Below are 15150 nucleotides of genomic sequence, written 5' to 3' on the forward strand. Positions count from 1 at the left end.
GTAGGTGTCATGGGTTCTATCATGTAGTAAGTACCCGCTTTCTGGGTGTCCTGGGTCGGATGGGGGACAGGTGCTCCACGGCTGTCGTCTGCTGCTGCCTTCACAACTGGGTACTGCATTTCCCCTGGTCTCTTGCCCCATCAACCCCTGGCCATGCGGCCTGCTGCGCTTAGGCGTCAGCACTCAGGGCCACAGCGTTTCAGCTCCCCGCCTGGTTTCCCTGGGGCCGCCTCCTTACAGCTCCCCTCTGCTCTCAGGGGACCTTCTGTTGCCAACTCATTGCCATGGCATCAGGTGGAATCTAAAGGCCCTCTTCCTTCTGTGTGCTCACTCCACAGATAACTACTCTGAGGAGGAGTATGAGAGCTTTTCCTCTGAGCAAGAAGCCAGCGACGATGCTGTCCAGGGGCAGGTAACAGTTTGAGCCTGGGATGGGAGGGGCACCTGGCAGCTCCCCCTATAGAGAAGAGGCTTGGGACCTGTGCTAGCCCATGGCTCTACGGGTCTCAGGTGCCACATGGGATGGGGAGGGCAGAAAACTGATGTGTCATGCCTGGTTGCTTCCTCCCTGGGGCTAGAACATGCCAGTAGGCAGCCCTCCTGGGCTTGAGTGTTAGCAGCTGACTACCAAACGATGGCCCGCACACTGCTATGGATGGGTAGAGGGGTCTGCTGTGTGAGGTGGGGTGGGCTGTGGCCTCGGGCCCTGTGCACTGCTGGGGACTGAGTGGGGCTGAGCACCAGGCACTTGGAATGTTTGTCTACACAGGATCTTGATGAGGATGACTTTGATGTGGGAAAACCCAAGAAGCAGCGGCGCTCGATAGTAAGAACGACGTCCATGACCAGGGTCGGTGGAAACTAGTTTTACTAACACTGGGGGGGGGGCGAGGAGGGCGGGCCATGGCTGGGAGGCTCACTGGAGGCTGTGGGCAAGAGAGCAGACAGCCTCTCCTGAGAACTTTAGCCTCACATGACATATGGCCCAAAAGATTCTTAGAATTCCCACTTGTCCTCCGGCCAGAATTGCACCTGGCTGTTGTTAGTCAGAAAGCCAGAGTTGTCTTCTGGCTGCCTTTCTCTCATGTCCCACTCCAACTTTATATGGTCATGGAGCCTTGGGGGTCTGGAGCAAGGCTAGGACAGCTGCCACAGGCCCACAGACCATTGAGGGTGCGGCTTTCCCATCACCACAATACTAAAACTCACCATGTGTAGGACCTGTTCCTTTTGGGGGAGGGGTGTGGTCTGCCAGCACAGAGACTTGACTGTTAGACCTTTCCACAGGAGGAAAGAAACATGGGGTAGACTCCAGCCCGTTCTTAGCCTGCACAGTGACCCTCAGAGGTCCCAGAGCCCCTTAGGGCCCAGCACTGGGCTGCAGGACTGGCCAGTATGGTTAGCCCCTTGCCAGTACTGACCAGGGATAGCACTGTTAGCCTTTGACAGATGTGAGAAAGAGGTTGTAGGCAGACAGTGACCACGGCACAGAATTAGATACACAGGGGCCAGCCTGAGGGACCGTGCAGGAAGCGCGCGCACACACGTGCACGCGCGCACACACACGTACGTTTAGGGTCGCTCTGTAAGGGTGGCTGAATGTTCCTGCTGGTCAGTGTCTGCAGCAGAGGCCCTGCAGCCAACCGTTCAGCAGCTTCACTGAACTCATCGGTACAGGCTGCATTGGTTTGCCTGCCCTGTGCTGTCCTGAGTGACTCCCTCAGGATGGTAGTGCAGTGCCCTTGAGAAGATGAGGCAGGGCTGCCCTGTGGGAGGTGGAGCTGTGGGAAGGTGCTGAGAGCCTGGAGAGCTGCAGAAGCTTCTAGAACTACAGAACCACTCTGTACTCTTCCCTGGTTGGCCCTCAGTGGGTGTGGACTATCAGACGGTCCCCACCCCCCAACCCGTATTTCTGGGTCTGGCCTCAGTTTGTGCTTTCAAATGCACATGACTGTATTTACACCCAGTTCACATGCTCATAGATGTGAGCTGCATCCCCCCTGTCCTTCATTATTGAGAGGCCACAGTGCAATTCTTTGCTATGTCCCGGGAATGTAGCCCCCCGCCCCAGTCATTCCTAATGTGAGATTCTTGTACTTCTTGTCTTACAGCAGCAGAACTTCAAACAGAAGGTGGTGGCCCTGCTGCGCAGGTTCAAGGTGTCAGAGGAGGTGAGTGGGCCAGGTCATGGCCCAGCGCTGGAGTGCCCTGGCATTGTGCAGGGTACAGGGTGCTCTGGTAAAGCTTCAGGTGTGGGCTGGCTCTGCACTTACCATCCGTGGGTGTGGGGTATTGCCCTCTGACTGCCAGCCTCGATGGCAGCTGTGAGAGGCCAATGAAGTGCCTGGCTCACTCACTGGGGTTTGAACTCCCAAGTCATGGTGCTCCTGTAGGAACACCAGCAGAGGGCTAATCATTGGTTCTTATAGACTATTGGAGGGAGGAGTTTCAGGTTCATAGAAAACGTACGGAGAGTTTCCATGTCCCAACTCCTGCCATGCACAGCTTGTTCTGTGGCCAGCATGCCACAGATCTTCGGTTTTCTCTAATCCTCAGTCTTAGGTATCGAGTTTGTTCATAATCAAAAGAAAACAGAGTCAAGATTCTAGGCCCACAGTAGAGAGGGGACGCTGGGCTGTTTGCGCCTCGGAGCGTGTCCCCACCCTCTACATCAGGGTATGCAAGGGCCACAGCCCGTTAGCAGCAGGGTCCCAGTTCAGCTGCAGCACCAGCTGCCCCTCTTCACATGTGCAGGCATCGAAGGTGGCTCTTCTCAGCCATGGCGCCTTCTGCAGGGCCAGCATCCACTCTGAAACATCTCCAGCCCCTTTCCAGGAATAGCCTCTAGGCCCTAAATCTTGAAGCTTACACCTCATAGAGAGACAGGCCAGGCGCCAGGCGCACATGTGATGCAGACATACAGACAAAACACCCAACACATAAAGTAAAGTAATAATTAAAAAGGGAAATGCTAGGTGAGTTGCACATATATACATATTTTTTTTTTAAAGTACATCCAAAGAATACTGTTCATAGTTGGAGACTGAAAGGCCAAAGGTGCTGGCAGACTCCTGTCTGGAGAAGGCTAAATCTTCATAGACAGCACTGCATCTCCACACCCTCACACAGCGCAGGGGCTGCACTATTGCACAGGCCTGCTCTCGCTGAATCACACTGAGGGTTAGGTTCCAACATAAGAATTTTAGGGAAGCTAGGTGGTAGTGCACGCCTTTAATCCTAGCTCTTGGGAAGCAGAGGCAGGCAGACCTCTGAGTCAGGGCCAGCCGGGTCTACAGAGAAAGTTCTAGTAGAGCCAGGGCTACACAGAGAAAAACATATAGAGGACATAACTATTCATATTGAAACATTCTGCCCCTAGACTCCAAAATCCATGTTCTTCCCTCATACAAAAGGTATTCATTCTAACCCAACAGCCCTTAAAATCTTAATTCATTCTAGCATCAACTCAAATTCTTAAAAACTATGGTGTCTGAGTACTGTCTACATCAGTGCTTGTCCAGGTGTGAGCTCAGATTATGTGCTTGCAATGAGATCCGCATAGGGCAGTAACTCTGTTCTAGATGGGAAAAGGGGGACTCAGCAGGGCAACATTTGTGTGTGTGTGTGTGTCTGTATGTGTCTCTGTGTGTGTAGAGGTCAGAAGGCAACTTTCTGGAGTCTGTTTTCTCATTCTACCATGTAAGTCACAGGGTTCAAACTCAGGTCCTTAGACTTGGTAGAAATTCCCTTACTCTCACTTGCCTCAAACACTGAATCTTAAAAAAAGAAAAGAAAGGATTGATTTATTAAATAGGTATGAGTGTTTGCCTGTATGTATATATGTGCACTGTGTGCATATCTGGTGCCTCCAGAGGTCAGAGGAGAGCACCAGATCCCCTGGAACTGGAGTTAGAGATGGTTGTGAACTACCCTGGAGGTGCTGGGAACTGAACTCTCTTCCTCTGCAAAGACAGCCAGTGCTGTGAACTGCTGTACCGTGTTCCTATTCCCCGTACATTGAATCTTAAGGTTCAGTGATCTGCTCTCGGGACACATAGGCTCAGTGCTGGGGCTCTAGGACCTGGAAGTGCCCCACAGTGTCACTGGGTGCAGCCTAGTGTCTAAGGTAGCAGCTGTGAGCCTTGTGGCTCTCCCAGGCTGGCACTGTGACCAGAGACGGCAGTTTGGTCTCCAGAGCACTCCACGGGTGTGGCGTCTCAGTATCTTACTGCAGTCTGTCTTTTTAGACAGTACCCTGCTTCCATCTCAGGCCTCTGCCTGGGACAGCACATCCTGTGACAGCAATTTAAAAATGACCATATTTCTGCAAACTTTGAGAGTGCCAAGATTGGCCTCCTGTGCTGTGTGAGGGGCCATTCCTGCTGCCTGACCACACGTGGGCCCTAAAAGACACAGCTTTGCGCCTCAGGAGCAGCCGCTTAACAGCACGCGCCCTCAAGACCTGGGCATGGAAGCGTCTTTGGGTCACCTCCCATCATCCTGTTAAGTAGCTCCTCACTCCCTTTGTGCATATTGATCTCTTCAGACTTAATTTTTAAAACACCATGTTTTTAATTGTGTGTGTGTGCACATCTGTATGGGTGTTTGTGCACGGCACTACGGTGCCCACTGGGTACAGAAAAGGGCATTGGATCTTTGGATCTGGGTTACAGGGTTGTGAGCTCCTCTGACTTGGGTGCTGAGAGGGAACTCTGGCTCTCTGTAAGAGCGGTACACACTAGAAACTGCTGAGCCATCTTCCATCTCCTGCTTTCAGCCTACAATCTGCTGTGGCCGGGACTTTTCCAGCTCTTTTGATTTTATCCGATTTCTCCCTGGTATTTTATTATAAACTGCCAAGAGAGGTAACTTGGCTCCCTCTGAATTGGAGGTTTATTTGGCCAGATACCTTGTCTTGTCATAAGTTCTGTCTTCCATAAAATACCTGGATCCAGACCCTGCAGATCTACCAAGCTTTGTCTGCTTTGTTGTAGATGGCCTTTTCCTCTGTTTCCCAGAACCACATTGTTTCTTTTTGGGTCTGCTCTGTTTTTACTGGTACCCTGTTCTACCACACACCGCACACTGCACACAGTGGCTCCCTGATTCTCTGTGCTGGTTTCTGCCTTCTGCTTGTGCTGGCCATTTTAGGCTAGGTAACGGAACAGCCAGCATGTCTTGCTCATGGTTCTGGGGGGCTGGAAGTCCAATATCAAGGCTCAGTGGATTCAGAGTCTGGGAAAGATGTGTTCTTCAAAGATGGTGTGTGTGTGTGTGTGTGTGTGTGTGTGTGTGTGTGTGTGTGTGTGTGTGTGTGGACCTGTGGGGGGAGGTGTGGGTCTGTGTGGGTCTATGTGGGGGATTCTGTGTCTATGTGTGTCTGTCTGTCTGTGTGTATGTGTGTCTGCATGTCCATCCTCACATTGTGGACAGAAGGAACCCACCGCCCCAGCCCTTTTCCTGTGGTCACTAATGTTCATGAGAGCTCCACCCTCATGCGAGGCCCTTCAACATGAAACCCAGAGGTTTCTCTTGATAGACACTCTGACACCATCTTTATGGGAAATACCTTTAGACTGAGCCCATCCTTGACCAGGGTTTTCCTGGGAGAACAGAAACATGGCTCTACTGGGCCAAGAGGACTTTGTGGGAGAGAAGAGCCTTGGCTGAGGGTTTGATGATAGGGCCTCAGGTGCTGTCCAGGTTTGACTGCCTGTGCGCTTCACAAGGTATGAACACTATGTGCTGACACACAGTCTATCCACACAGAGCGGGTAGTCACGCCTGAGGTGACCTGAGGTCTTTGTGAGGGATCCCAGCTCCTAAGTTAGAGCAGCGGACTGGAACACGGCTCAGCGAGTAAAGCACTTACTGCGCAGGACAGGAGCCTCAGTTCTGTTCACTAGCATTTCCTCTTTGTTTTGTTTTTATTTTTTGAGACAGGGTTTCTCTGTGTAGCTCTGGCTGTCCTGGAACTCACTCTGTAGACCAGGCTGGCCTTGAACTCACAGAGCTCCACCTGCCTCTTACTCCCAAGTGCTGATCAAAGATATGTGTCACTAAGCCTGGCTTAGAGGAAGATATTTGATATCAGCTTCTATCCTGTAAACGCGCACACACACACACACACGCACACGCACACACACACACACACACATGCACGTGCGCGCGGGGGTGGGGGGGGGAAGCAGACAAAATAGGATGTCTTGGCAATTAAGTGTTTTGTGGCACTGTTTGTTTGCCCTGCCCCCCCTTATTAGCTAAGCAGTGGCACAGGCCCTGTGGGGCTCTCATACATGTTAGCATTGCTGTAGGTCTTAGATTCGGAGCAGGACCCTGCAGAACATGTTCCTGAGGTGGAGGAGGACCTGGATCTTCTGTATGACACTCTGGATGTGGATAACCCCAGTGACAGTGGCCCTGATATGGACGACGATGACAGTGTCCTTAGCACCCCCAAACCCAAGCTTAGGTAAGCCATGCCAGGTTGAAATGTCACTTCTAATAAACTTGATCCTACACAGTAGGAATCCTGAGCAGCCTGACAGTGTTGTTCTGGAATGATCTGGGTTGCATGTGATGCATGTTTAACCCTGGAGCACTGTGGGTTTTGATGGTTCCCATAGGCTAGACCAACAGGGACATCCTGAGAGGACACACGGGGTGAGTCCATGGTTACAGTGGTTGGATAGAGTCAGGCAGCTTTCTCCCAATGGCCAGAGGAAAAGAATACCTTTGTAGAAAGGCAGGTAGGTGTGGAAGGGCGTAACTGCTCCTGACCCATTGGGGCTCTCAGTCTGCCATCTTTTCGCAGGGCAGAGTATTCCTCAGGGTGCTTGCATGTGCCTTGGGAACTTCAGACAGGCAGAACCATCTGGAGGTGGGGAGGGGGAGCGGCTGGGAAAGGGCTTGAGCTGGAAAATTCTGTGAGGCCAGAGCTTGATCCTTGAGGCAGGCTATGGAGGGATAAATGGCCCCAGGTGGCCCTACTGGCATCAGTTTGAGGGACACTGGAAACTGCAGGCATCCATTGTACAGACAGCAGAGGGGAGCCCTGGCCAGAGCCCCTGTGTGGCTTGGCTGGGAGGAGAGCTGGCCAAGCCTGGCCTAGGGCAGACAGAGAAGGAAAGCAGGCCATGTGCACAGGTAGTGTGCACGGGACAGACTTGGATCTTGGTGTGGTTACTGAGAACAGACACTCAAGATGTTCCAAACAGCTAAATCCTTTTTTTTTTTTTTTGGTTTTTTTTTTGTTTGTTTGTTTTTGGCTTCCTGTGTCTTGCAATTAATTAACCATAATTCTCAGTGGTGAATAATTATCCATTACTGCTGGGCTTGGTTGCTCATGTCTGTAGTCTTAACATTTGGGAGACTGAGGCAGGAGGATTATTAAGTGTAAGGGCAGCATGGGCTAAGAGTGAGACATTGTCCAATAAATAAATAAATAAATCCCAGCATCTATTATGCTCCCCATTCTTGCCTGGGGTGGGCTCAGGTCGGGGTGTTGGACTGCTGGCACAGGGCGGTGTCCTTGAGGTCAAGCAAGCTGGCGACCCTTGTTCTCCTCCATTTCTGTCCTCCTGGTGCTTGGCAAGGCCCTTCCCGCCTTGTCTCGTGTATTTTAGGCTTGAGTATATTCTTTGCTGTACTGACTTCTGGGGTCACATTGGGTCCACCCCGAGAGTTCAGATCCTCCCCATTATGAGCCCCACGCTATTAACTGTGGTGGCTTAGTCCCTAGCCAGCTAATGCCTGTGGTTCTGGGGTGATGTGTGATCAATCTGATGTGTGATCCTGAGTGGCCATGCACAGGCGATACCCTGCATCTCTAGATCTCTGCTTTCTCCATCTCCTGTTTCTTCACTCACACTAAATCTGCTGAGGACAGATAACATTGGTCCAAGTTGGTCTGGATTGGCAAGAGTTGTCCTTGTTGGTCTAGAGTCATGACCATTCTGGATTAGTCTGAATTGGCTTTGTCAGGCTTGGTCTGTTGTGGCTATGGGGGTATCAGATCATCTGTGTTGGTCTGGAATAGTCTGAATATGTCTAGACTGGCTTAGATGCTCTGGAACTGGCCCTGGTACCCTTGTGCTGTTGAGACTGTTGTTCTGATTTCTGTGATCTAGCTACAGATCTCAAGGCTCTCAACAGGGGCAGCCCCCGTTAAGAGCTCTGAGGTACCTACCCTGTGCTCACACCCCCAGGCCCCTCTCCTGTGTTGTTGGCAGCCCCGCCGTGGAAGAACACCACGAGCAGATGGGGTAATTAAATTTTACTATGGAAGGTAGCATGCCCATGCCACAGCGTGAGTGTGGAGGTCAGAGGACAAATTGCCAGGGTTATGTGTCTCCTTCCCACTATGTGGGTCCCAAGGGTCACTCAGGTCTTCAGGCTTGGCGGCAGGTGCCAGGTCTCCCCAGCCCTGGAGCACACTGTTTCTGCACTGACTTCATAGCCAGTGTAGGAGCTGTGCCCACCTGAAGTGGAGTCACTGCAGAATCCTACCATGTGTGCAAGCTTCCCTCAGGACTGGATATGTAGTCACACACTTCCTCCGCAAGCTTCCCTCAGGACTGGATATGTAGTCACACACTTCCTCCGCACTGCCTGTTTCTTCAGATGCAGCTCTGTTCTGCCCTTGAGTTCATGCTGCTTTCCCTTCTGTGTGCATGGGTTGGACCCCATTTTCAATGTATAAGGGGATCTTGGGAAATAACATCTGCTCCTTCTCCATCCAGGCCATACTTCGAAGGCCTGTCACACTCCAGCTCACAGACAGAGATAGGGAGTATCCACAGTGCCCGGAGCCACAGGGAACCTCCAAGCCCGGTGAGTAGGGCCATGCAGGGTAGTGGTGAGACCCCCTGGCCGTCTTTCCTGCCCCCGTGAGTCCGAATGCCTAGCCAGGATGAACCTGTGGTGTGCCCTGAGCTGGCAGTCTGTGAGTTTGCCAGCTGGTCTCCCTGGGCTTCCCCATTCTGCATCACTGCCCTCTTCCTGTCTCATCCCTACAGGCTGATGTCCCTGAGAAGATGAGGTCCCTGGGAGGACAGCAGCCAAGTGACAGCATCTCTGACACGGTAGCCCTTGTAAGCACGGGGAGCATTGGCCATGTGCAGCCAAACTCAAGCTTACCTAGAGCCCCACGTGGAGGGCTTTGTGGTCACACACTCTGGCAATGTGTGCGCCGCCCTCAGGGATGACGGCTGCCTGGTGATCAGGGCACCCTTGGTTCACCCTCCTTGGACACTAGCCAGATAGCTCAGGTGGATGGCTGTGTCCTTATCCTGGCTATCAGACTCAGGCCTTCAGGGAGTGTCTGAAATAACGGCAGGGTGGTGCCGTTTCCAGCAGGGTTGGTGCTGATCTATTAGTAATAGTTAGACCAGGAGCTACTTGTAGGAGAGGACTACCTCTCTTCTTGCCTCCATGAGGCTGTGCCTCATCCAAGATTTTAAGTCAGAGGAAGCCTAGAGCCTTACCCTAACCCAGGGCCAATGGTCAGGAGAGGCGTGATAATGTTTCTGTCCAGGTGGGTGCATATGGCTTCTTCTCAATCCGTCAGAGTTCGCCAGCCCCCCGGGAGCCATCAGGGCAACCTGAGGACAGTCCAGAGGCTGAGACCTCTACCCTGGATGTGTTCACCGAGAAGCTGCCACCCAGCGGGAGAATCACCAAGACTGAGTCTCTTGTCATCCCCTCCACCAGGTGTGGGTCTGTGCTGAGGGGATATGCGCCCCTTTGGGGAAGGGTTGTGGGAAGCCAGCTGTTTGGGCCAATCCCAGACACTGCAGGCGGGTCCCTAACCCGTCTGTCAATAGTGGCTGCCTGCGGCCATCTGCTGGCCTGTGTGCCCAAGAGGCGCCATCTACTCCTACCCTGCTGTCCTTGGCAGTGAAACCGCTGAGGGCTCAGGGTGCTGGGGAGATCGCGACAATTCAGTGTGCAACCTGCCACTCCAGCAGCTCTCCTCTGCCTTTCCTGGTCACAAGCAGGTCAGAGGCAAAGCCGGCAGGCCGCAGGGGCCGGAGCACATCCCTGAAGGAGCGGCAGCCAGCTCGACCGCAGAATGAGCGGGCCAACAGCCTAGACAATGAGCGTTGTCCGGACACAAGGAGCCAACTGCAGGTTAGGGAGGGAGTTGAGGGAGGATGGGCCGCGTGGCAGGCAGAACAGAGAAGCCTAGGGGCCCTGAGGACTCGGCAGACCCTGAGGGTTTACCGTGAAGTCCCTTGCAGACAGGAAGGCAGTCATGGGTCCTCTTGTAGAAGCCTGTTGACCCTGGGGCTAGTTTTAGACATCCTGTTGCTCTCTCTGCATCAGAGCCACCCCAGGTGCAACCACTCCAGACCAAGCGACCTCCATGTTAGGCGCGTCCTCATTTGCTCCCAGCCTTGGGGTGTGGAGTCTTGAGGCCCAGGGCTGAAAGTTGAAAGGCCTGGGTGCTGCGCCCCCTTGTGTGGACACCTCACTGTCTCTAGATTCCCAGGAAAACGGTGTATGACCAACTGAACCACATCCTCGTCTCTGATGACCAACTCCCTGAGAATATCATTCTTGTTAACACCTCAGACTGGCAGGGACAGGTAAGGGATATGACCAGCCGTGTGCCCTTCTCCTGGGGAACCAAGGCTTTGTGTGGCCTTCAGTGGCGATCAGTTTCGCGTAGACGCCTGTGGACCCTGTGGGACCTGTGGTGAGGGTGGGTAGGGACTGCCGGGTGCAATGCGGAGGTCAGTGTCCGCTTGCCCCCTAGTTCCTCTCAGATGTCCTGCAGAAGCATACACTTCCTGTGGTGTGCACGTGCTCTGCTGCTGACGTGCAGGCCGCCTTCAGCACCATTGTCTCGCGGATACAGCGATAGTGAGTCTCCCATCCTTCCTTGCCATTTCTGCCTGGGTACTTCCTGGAGCCTTGCACCGCAGCCATGCCTGCCACTTGGAGACAGGGTTTTTGATCCTGAGAATCAGTGATGGTTCTGGATGTGCTGCCCATAGACTCCCTGGGTCTTTATTCTGATTCCCAGCATGCATCTTGAAGCTCACTTAGGGGTGACAAGTGAGGAAGCATTCTGTGGTAGGCTTTTACAGTGACCCCAGCAGAGGCCTTGAGCACAGTCTTCTGGCCCAGGCATAGCCAGGCAGACATTCAGCTTTCCATCCCCCAAACCCAGAACTCCTTTTGGTGGGGCTCCTGCACGGTAGGGGGCACGGGCTACCTGGGGCTCAGCAGGGTGACCCTGGGCCTGAGACAGTGAGGCAGCTGTCCCTCTCTGCCCCACTCTCTTGGGATCGCAGCTGCAACTGCAATTCTCAGCCACCAACCCCTGTGAAGATCGCAGTGGCAGGGACACAGCATTACCTCAGCGCCATCCTGCGGCTCTTCGTGGAGCAGCTGTCTCACAAGACGCCTGACTGGCTGGGCTACATGCGCTTCCTCATCATCCCGCTCGGTGAGGGGCCTTGGGCTGCTGGCCACCTGGGACTAGCCCTGAGAGACCTCAGAGAGAGAGAGGCACACAGCCTGGTGAGGGTAGAGGTGCCAGTGTGACCTTCTGTTGTTTAAAACCAGTCATTGTCACTATATTGAGAAGTCACGTGTGCCAGATGGAGTATTATGCCTGTCACCCTCTCACTTGGAAGCTAAGGGTTAAAGGTTCCAGGTCAGCCTGGAACCAGGCTGTGCAGTAAGGCCTAGCCTTCTGTCACTGTCTTTTCTCCTCTTAGACACATGTCCTAATCATGTAGAATGTGTTACAGGACAAACTAGTGGTCCGCCACAGATCACTCCTCAAGAGCTCTGGTTTCTATCACAAAGCGGTCTCTGTAGGTCGTTACGACCTGTGGATTTGAATTCCAGTAGCTGTTTGCAGTTCTATAAACGCACATGCCCGGGCTTATTTGTTGACCAGTAGTGAAGTTTAAGGGCAGCGCCTCTCACCTGGGGCCCTTTTCTTGCTGCCTTCATGGATCTTCCCGCCCTCACCATTGGCTTCTGTCCATCTCGTTTCCTCCCCCGGTATAACGGCAGAAGGGAGGCCTGTGTCATAGCTCCCCTGCACTCTTACAGCAGAGGGGCTGGGGACAGCGGGGTTGTCTGGGGTTGGGCAATTCACATGGTGATGGATTTTCTGGGGCTCCCAGGCTCCCACCCTGTGGCCAGGTACCTGGGCTCTGTGGACTACCGCTACAACAACTTCTTCCAGGATCTGGCCTGGAGAGACCTGTTCAACAAACTGGAAGCCCAGAGCAGTGGTGAGGCCTGGTCATTGAGTTGGTGAGGGGGCAATCCCATGCATCTGTAGTCCCCTGCATTGGAGAAAAGGCCTCTTCTACTGGAGAGGTCCCATCATAAGAGACCCTACTTCTCAGGCTCAGCTGCAGGGTGGGAGGGGGTGTTATGGGACTTCCTTCACCCAGCCTGAGTTTTTAGCCTTGCTGTGGGGTATGGCATTGGGAAGGGGCAGGCATGGAGCTCCAGAACAGGCCTTCAGGATTTGGGAAAGAACCCTGGCACGTGCGTGCACACACACACGCACACGCACGCACGCACGCGCCAGTCCCCAGCACTCTTGTGGGTGGGCACTTGAGCCAGAGGCAGCTAGCAGAAAGCAGAGATAGAGAAGAGTCAAAATGCAGAGCCTAGGACACAGCACAGACCCTAGCAGAGCCCACCTAGTGACCATGCTGACCCTCTGCCGCCTCTGCCTTGTGCAGTGCAGGACACACCAGACATCGTGTCACGCATCACCCAGTACATCTCAGGGGCCAACTGTGCTCACCAGCTCCCCATCGCAGAGGCTATGCTGACCTACAAGCAGAAGAGGTAACGTGGAGGGCAGGGCTGGGGGCCCGGTGGAGGAGGTACCCAGCTCCTCTGCTCCGTGGAGTCTGTGGGATGGATTCAAGGGGAAACCTGGCTGTCTGATTGGCAGGAGCCTTCAGTGGATCCATGTCGAATCAGAGTACCAGGTTGTGTTCTTGTGCATGTTAACATTCTACGTGATATAGTAGCGGGCACTTGTTCCTGTCGTCCTCATACGTGGTCGTGTTTCTTCCACAAGCTTCCTTCCCCACAGGTGCCCTGACCCTGGCTTTGGCCTCTGGTTGAACAGTCAGATCATGACCCCATCTGCCCAGAGTTGGGCGGTGCTCAGGACTTAGGTGTGAAAGGTTAGACAAAGTGGCTCTAGGTCCTAACCCCCGAGAAGCTGAGGGGTCCGGGGCGAGGCCTCCTCCACGCTGGATCTTAGGGAACTGAACATTTTCTTGGCTCAGACCCCTGGACAATCCACCTGTTAAGGTTTCTATTGTTGTGGAGAAACCCTATAACTCTTATAAAAGAAAACATTTAATTTGTTGGTTTATAGTTCAGAGGTCCCGTCCATAATCATCATGGCGGTGTACAGGCTGGAAAAGTAGTGAGGGTCCTACATCTTGATCCACAGCAATAGGCAGTAGGCTGAGCCTAAGGTAGCCCCCTCTTTGGTGTCCAAGGTGGGCCCAGCACCCTGCTGGGGAGGGCCGTAGACCCCGCAGCCAGCGGCTGCAAAGTTCTGAACCTCTTTAAAATGCACAGGCTACACCCCACCTTCCCCAGACTGAAAGGTAGCCGAATGCTGACCCAGCGTAGTAGGTCAGCAAAAGTCCAGCCTTGCTACCTGATGGCAGGGCAGATCCTCTAGGAACCCTCACCCCCCTCAGCTGCTGCCCCAGGTCAGGGTGGGTGAAGAGCCATCCAGACCGTTAGGAGCCGCTCTGCTGCCGCCTCAGTGTGTGGAGGACTTGCTGCTCTTCCCGGTGTCCTAACGTTTGTGTTTTCTCTCCTGGTGGCTTTCCAAACAAGGAAAAAGCACTTTCACTTTGACTTTACCCTGAGGTACAGCTCTCTGACCTACACCCCGTCTGTCTCTAGGCTGGTCTTTAGGGCTTGTTTAGTAGGTTCATTACCAGGTGCCCCCTCCTCTGATGCCCCAGGTAGGATCCCCATCCCTTGTGGTACAGGAATGAACCCCTTTCTCGGGAGAGCTGCAGATGGGTCCTTTTGCCTCTGGAACCAACCCCAAGGAGTTTTTGCTTCTAAGACATCTTGATAAACTAAGCTGTGTGAACCCTGGTGCTGGCATCTGGACCCCCACCCCCACCCCACGCTGGCTTCGCCCCTCACACTTAACAGTAGCAGTGACCCGGCCACACATAGCCTCAGAAGGTTGTGGCACCATCAGTGTGGGTCCTGCATTTAAGAGTGTGGTGGTAAGAGGCCAAGGAGCTGGCACAGTATGGCAGGTGCCTTAGCCAACTTCTGCACCATAAAATCCACTCCCAGGGCCAGCAGAGGCACAGAGAGGGTTTGTAATGTCTTTTCTAGTTTCTTTGAGGAGGCATCCAGGCTTCCCTAAGGGTAAAGTGCTTTTCTTCCCTGGGAAGGCTCCGCCCTCTGGAGGCTTGGCTTCAGATACCCTCAGAGCTGTCCTTTTCCTGCCCAAGTCTGCCACACTTGCATCAAGGTGTGTGTTCTCCCAGGAAGAGTGTCCAGGAAACAGTCAGTAGTGCTACCCATTATCGGAGCCAGCAGGACACAGAGGAGACCAGTTTGCCTGCCTGGCGGTGGTGGCGCACACCTTTAATCCCAGCACTTGGAAGGCAGAAGCAAGTGAATATCTGTGAGTTCAAGGCCAGCCTAGTATACAGAGCAAGTTCCAAGACTGGCTCCAAAGCTACACAGAGAAAACAGAACAACAACAAAGTATCAGTTTGCCCTGCTAAACAAGCCTCCATGTTAGAGAAAGACCAGCCTTCATAGCTTTCCTGCCTTGAGGCTTGGCCTGTGCCGATGGCTATGATGGGAAGAGCCTGCAGCATGCTCTCCTGTGCTGTTCTTACATCTAGTAAAACCAGGTTTGAGGAGATGCGCTCTCTCCTCTATACCTCCCTCTGCCTGTGACACCGTGGTGACACCGGCACTAGGTGGGCTCTGGCAGGGTGTGCCTGCCTCTTACCTGAAGCTGGGAATGGAGCTTGTCCTCTGATGGCAGTGGAGCCCTCCGGCCATACTGGGGCAGCGCCTGCTCCAGCCTCCTGCTGTGGTGTATGGGAGATATGGGAGAAACGGTCCTCGGGCTCGGGCTCCGTGGCTTTGGCATCGTGG

At 53.6% G+C, this 15150-nt stretch overlaps 1 protein-coding gene across 7 annotated transcripts in view; it reads left to right on the forward strand.

Moving 5' to 3' along the window:
• Nucleotides 1–15150, forward strand: part of Pacs2 (phosphofurin acidic cluster sorting protein 2) — a 55033-nt gene that overhangs the window by 32317 nt on the left and 7566 nt on the right. For 2 of the 7 annotated variants that reach the window (XM_051196703.1, XM_051196697.1), the window contains exons 6-19: nucleotides 339–412; nucleotides 770–850; nucleotides 2112–2171; nucleotides 6315–6472; nucleotides 8742–8832; nucleotides 9018–9092; nucleotides 9536–9711; nucleotides 9999–10131; nucleotides 10485–10589; nucleotides 10760–10866; nucleotides 11301–11455; nucleotides 12147–12257; nucleotides 12720–12828; nucleotides 13849–13881. In XM_051196703.1, the coding sequence (XP_051052660.1) occupies nucleotides 339–412; nucleotides 770–850; nucleotides 2112–2171; nucleotides 6315–6472; nucleotides 8742–8832; nucleotides 9018–9092; nucleotides 9536–9711; nucleotides 9999–10131; nucleotides 10485–10589; nucleotides 10760–10866; nucleotides 11301–11455; nucleotides 12147–12257; nucleotides 12720–12828; nucleotides 13849–13881 (1468 nt within the window). The remainder of the gene's footprint in view (nucleotides 1–338; nucleotides 413–769; nucleotides 851–2111; nucleotides 2172–6314; nucleotides 6473–8741; nucleotides 8833–9017; nucleotides 9093–9535; nucleotides 9712–9998; nucleotides 10132–10484; nucleotides 10590–10759; nucleotides 10867–11300; nucleotides 11456–12146; nucleotides 12258–12719; nucleotides 12829–13848; nucleotides 13882–15150) is intronic. The other 5 variants (XM_051196700.1, XM_051196698.1, XM_051196702.1 and 2 more) reach the window with 5 other exon arrangements.

The sequence above is a fragment of the Phodopus roborovskii genome, unplaced genomic scaffold (assembly GCF_943737965.1).
Source record: "Phodopus roborovskii unplaced genomic scaffold, PHOROB, whole genome shotgun sequence".
NCBI lineage: Eukaryota > Metazoa > Chordata > Mammalia > Rodentia > Cricetidae > Phodopus > Phodopus roborovskii.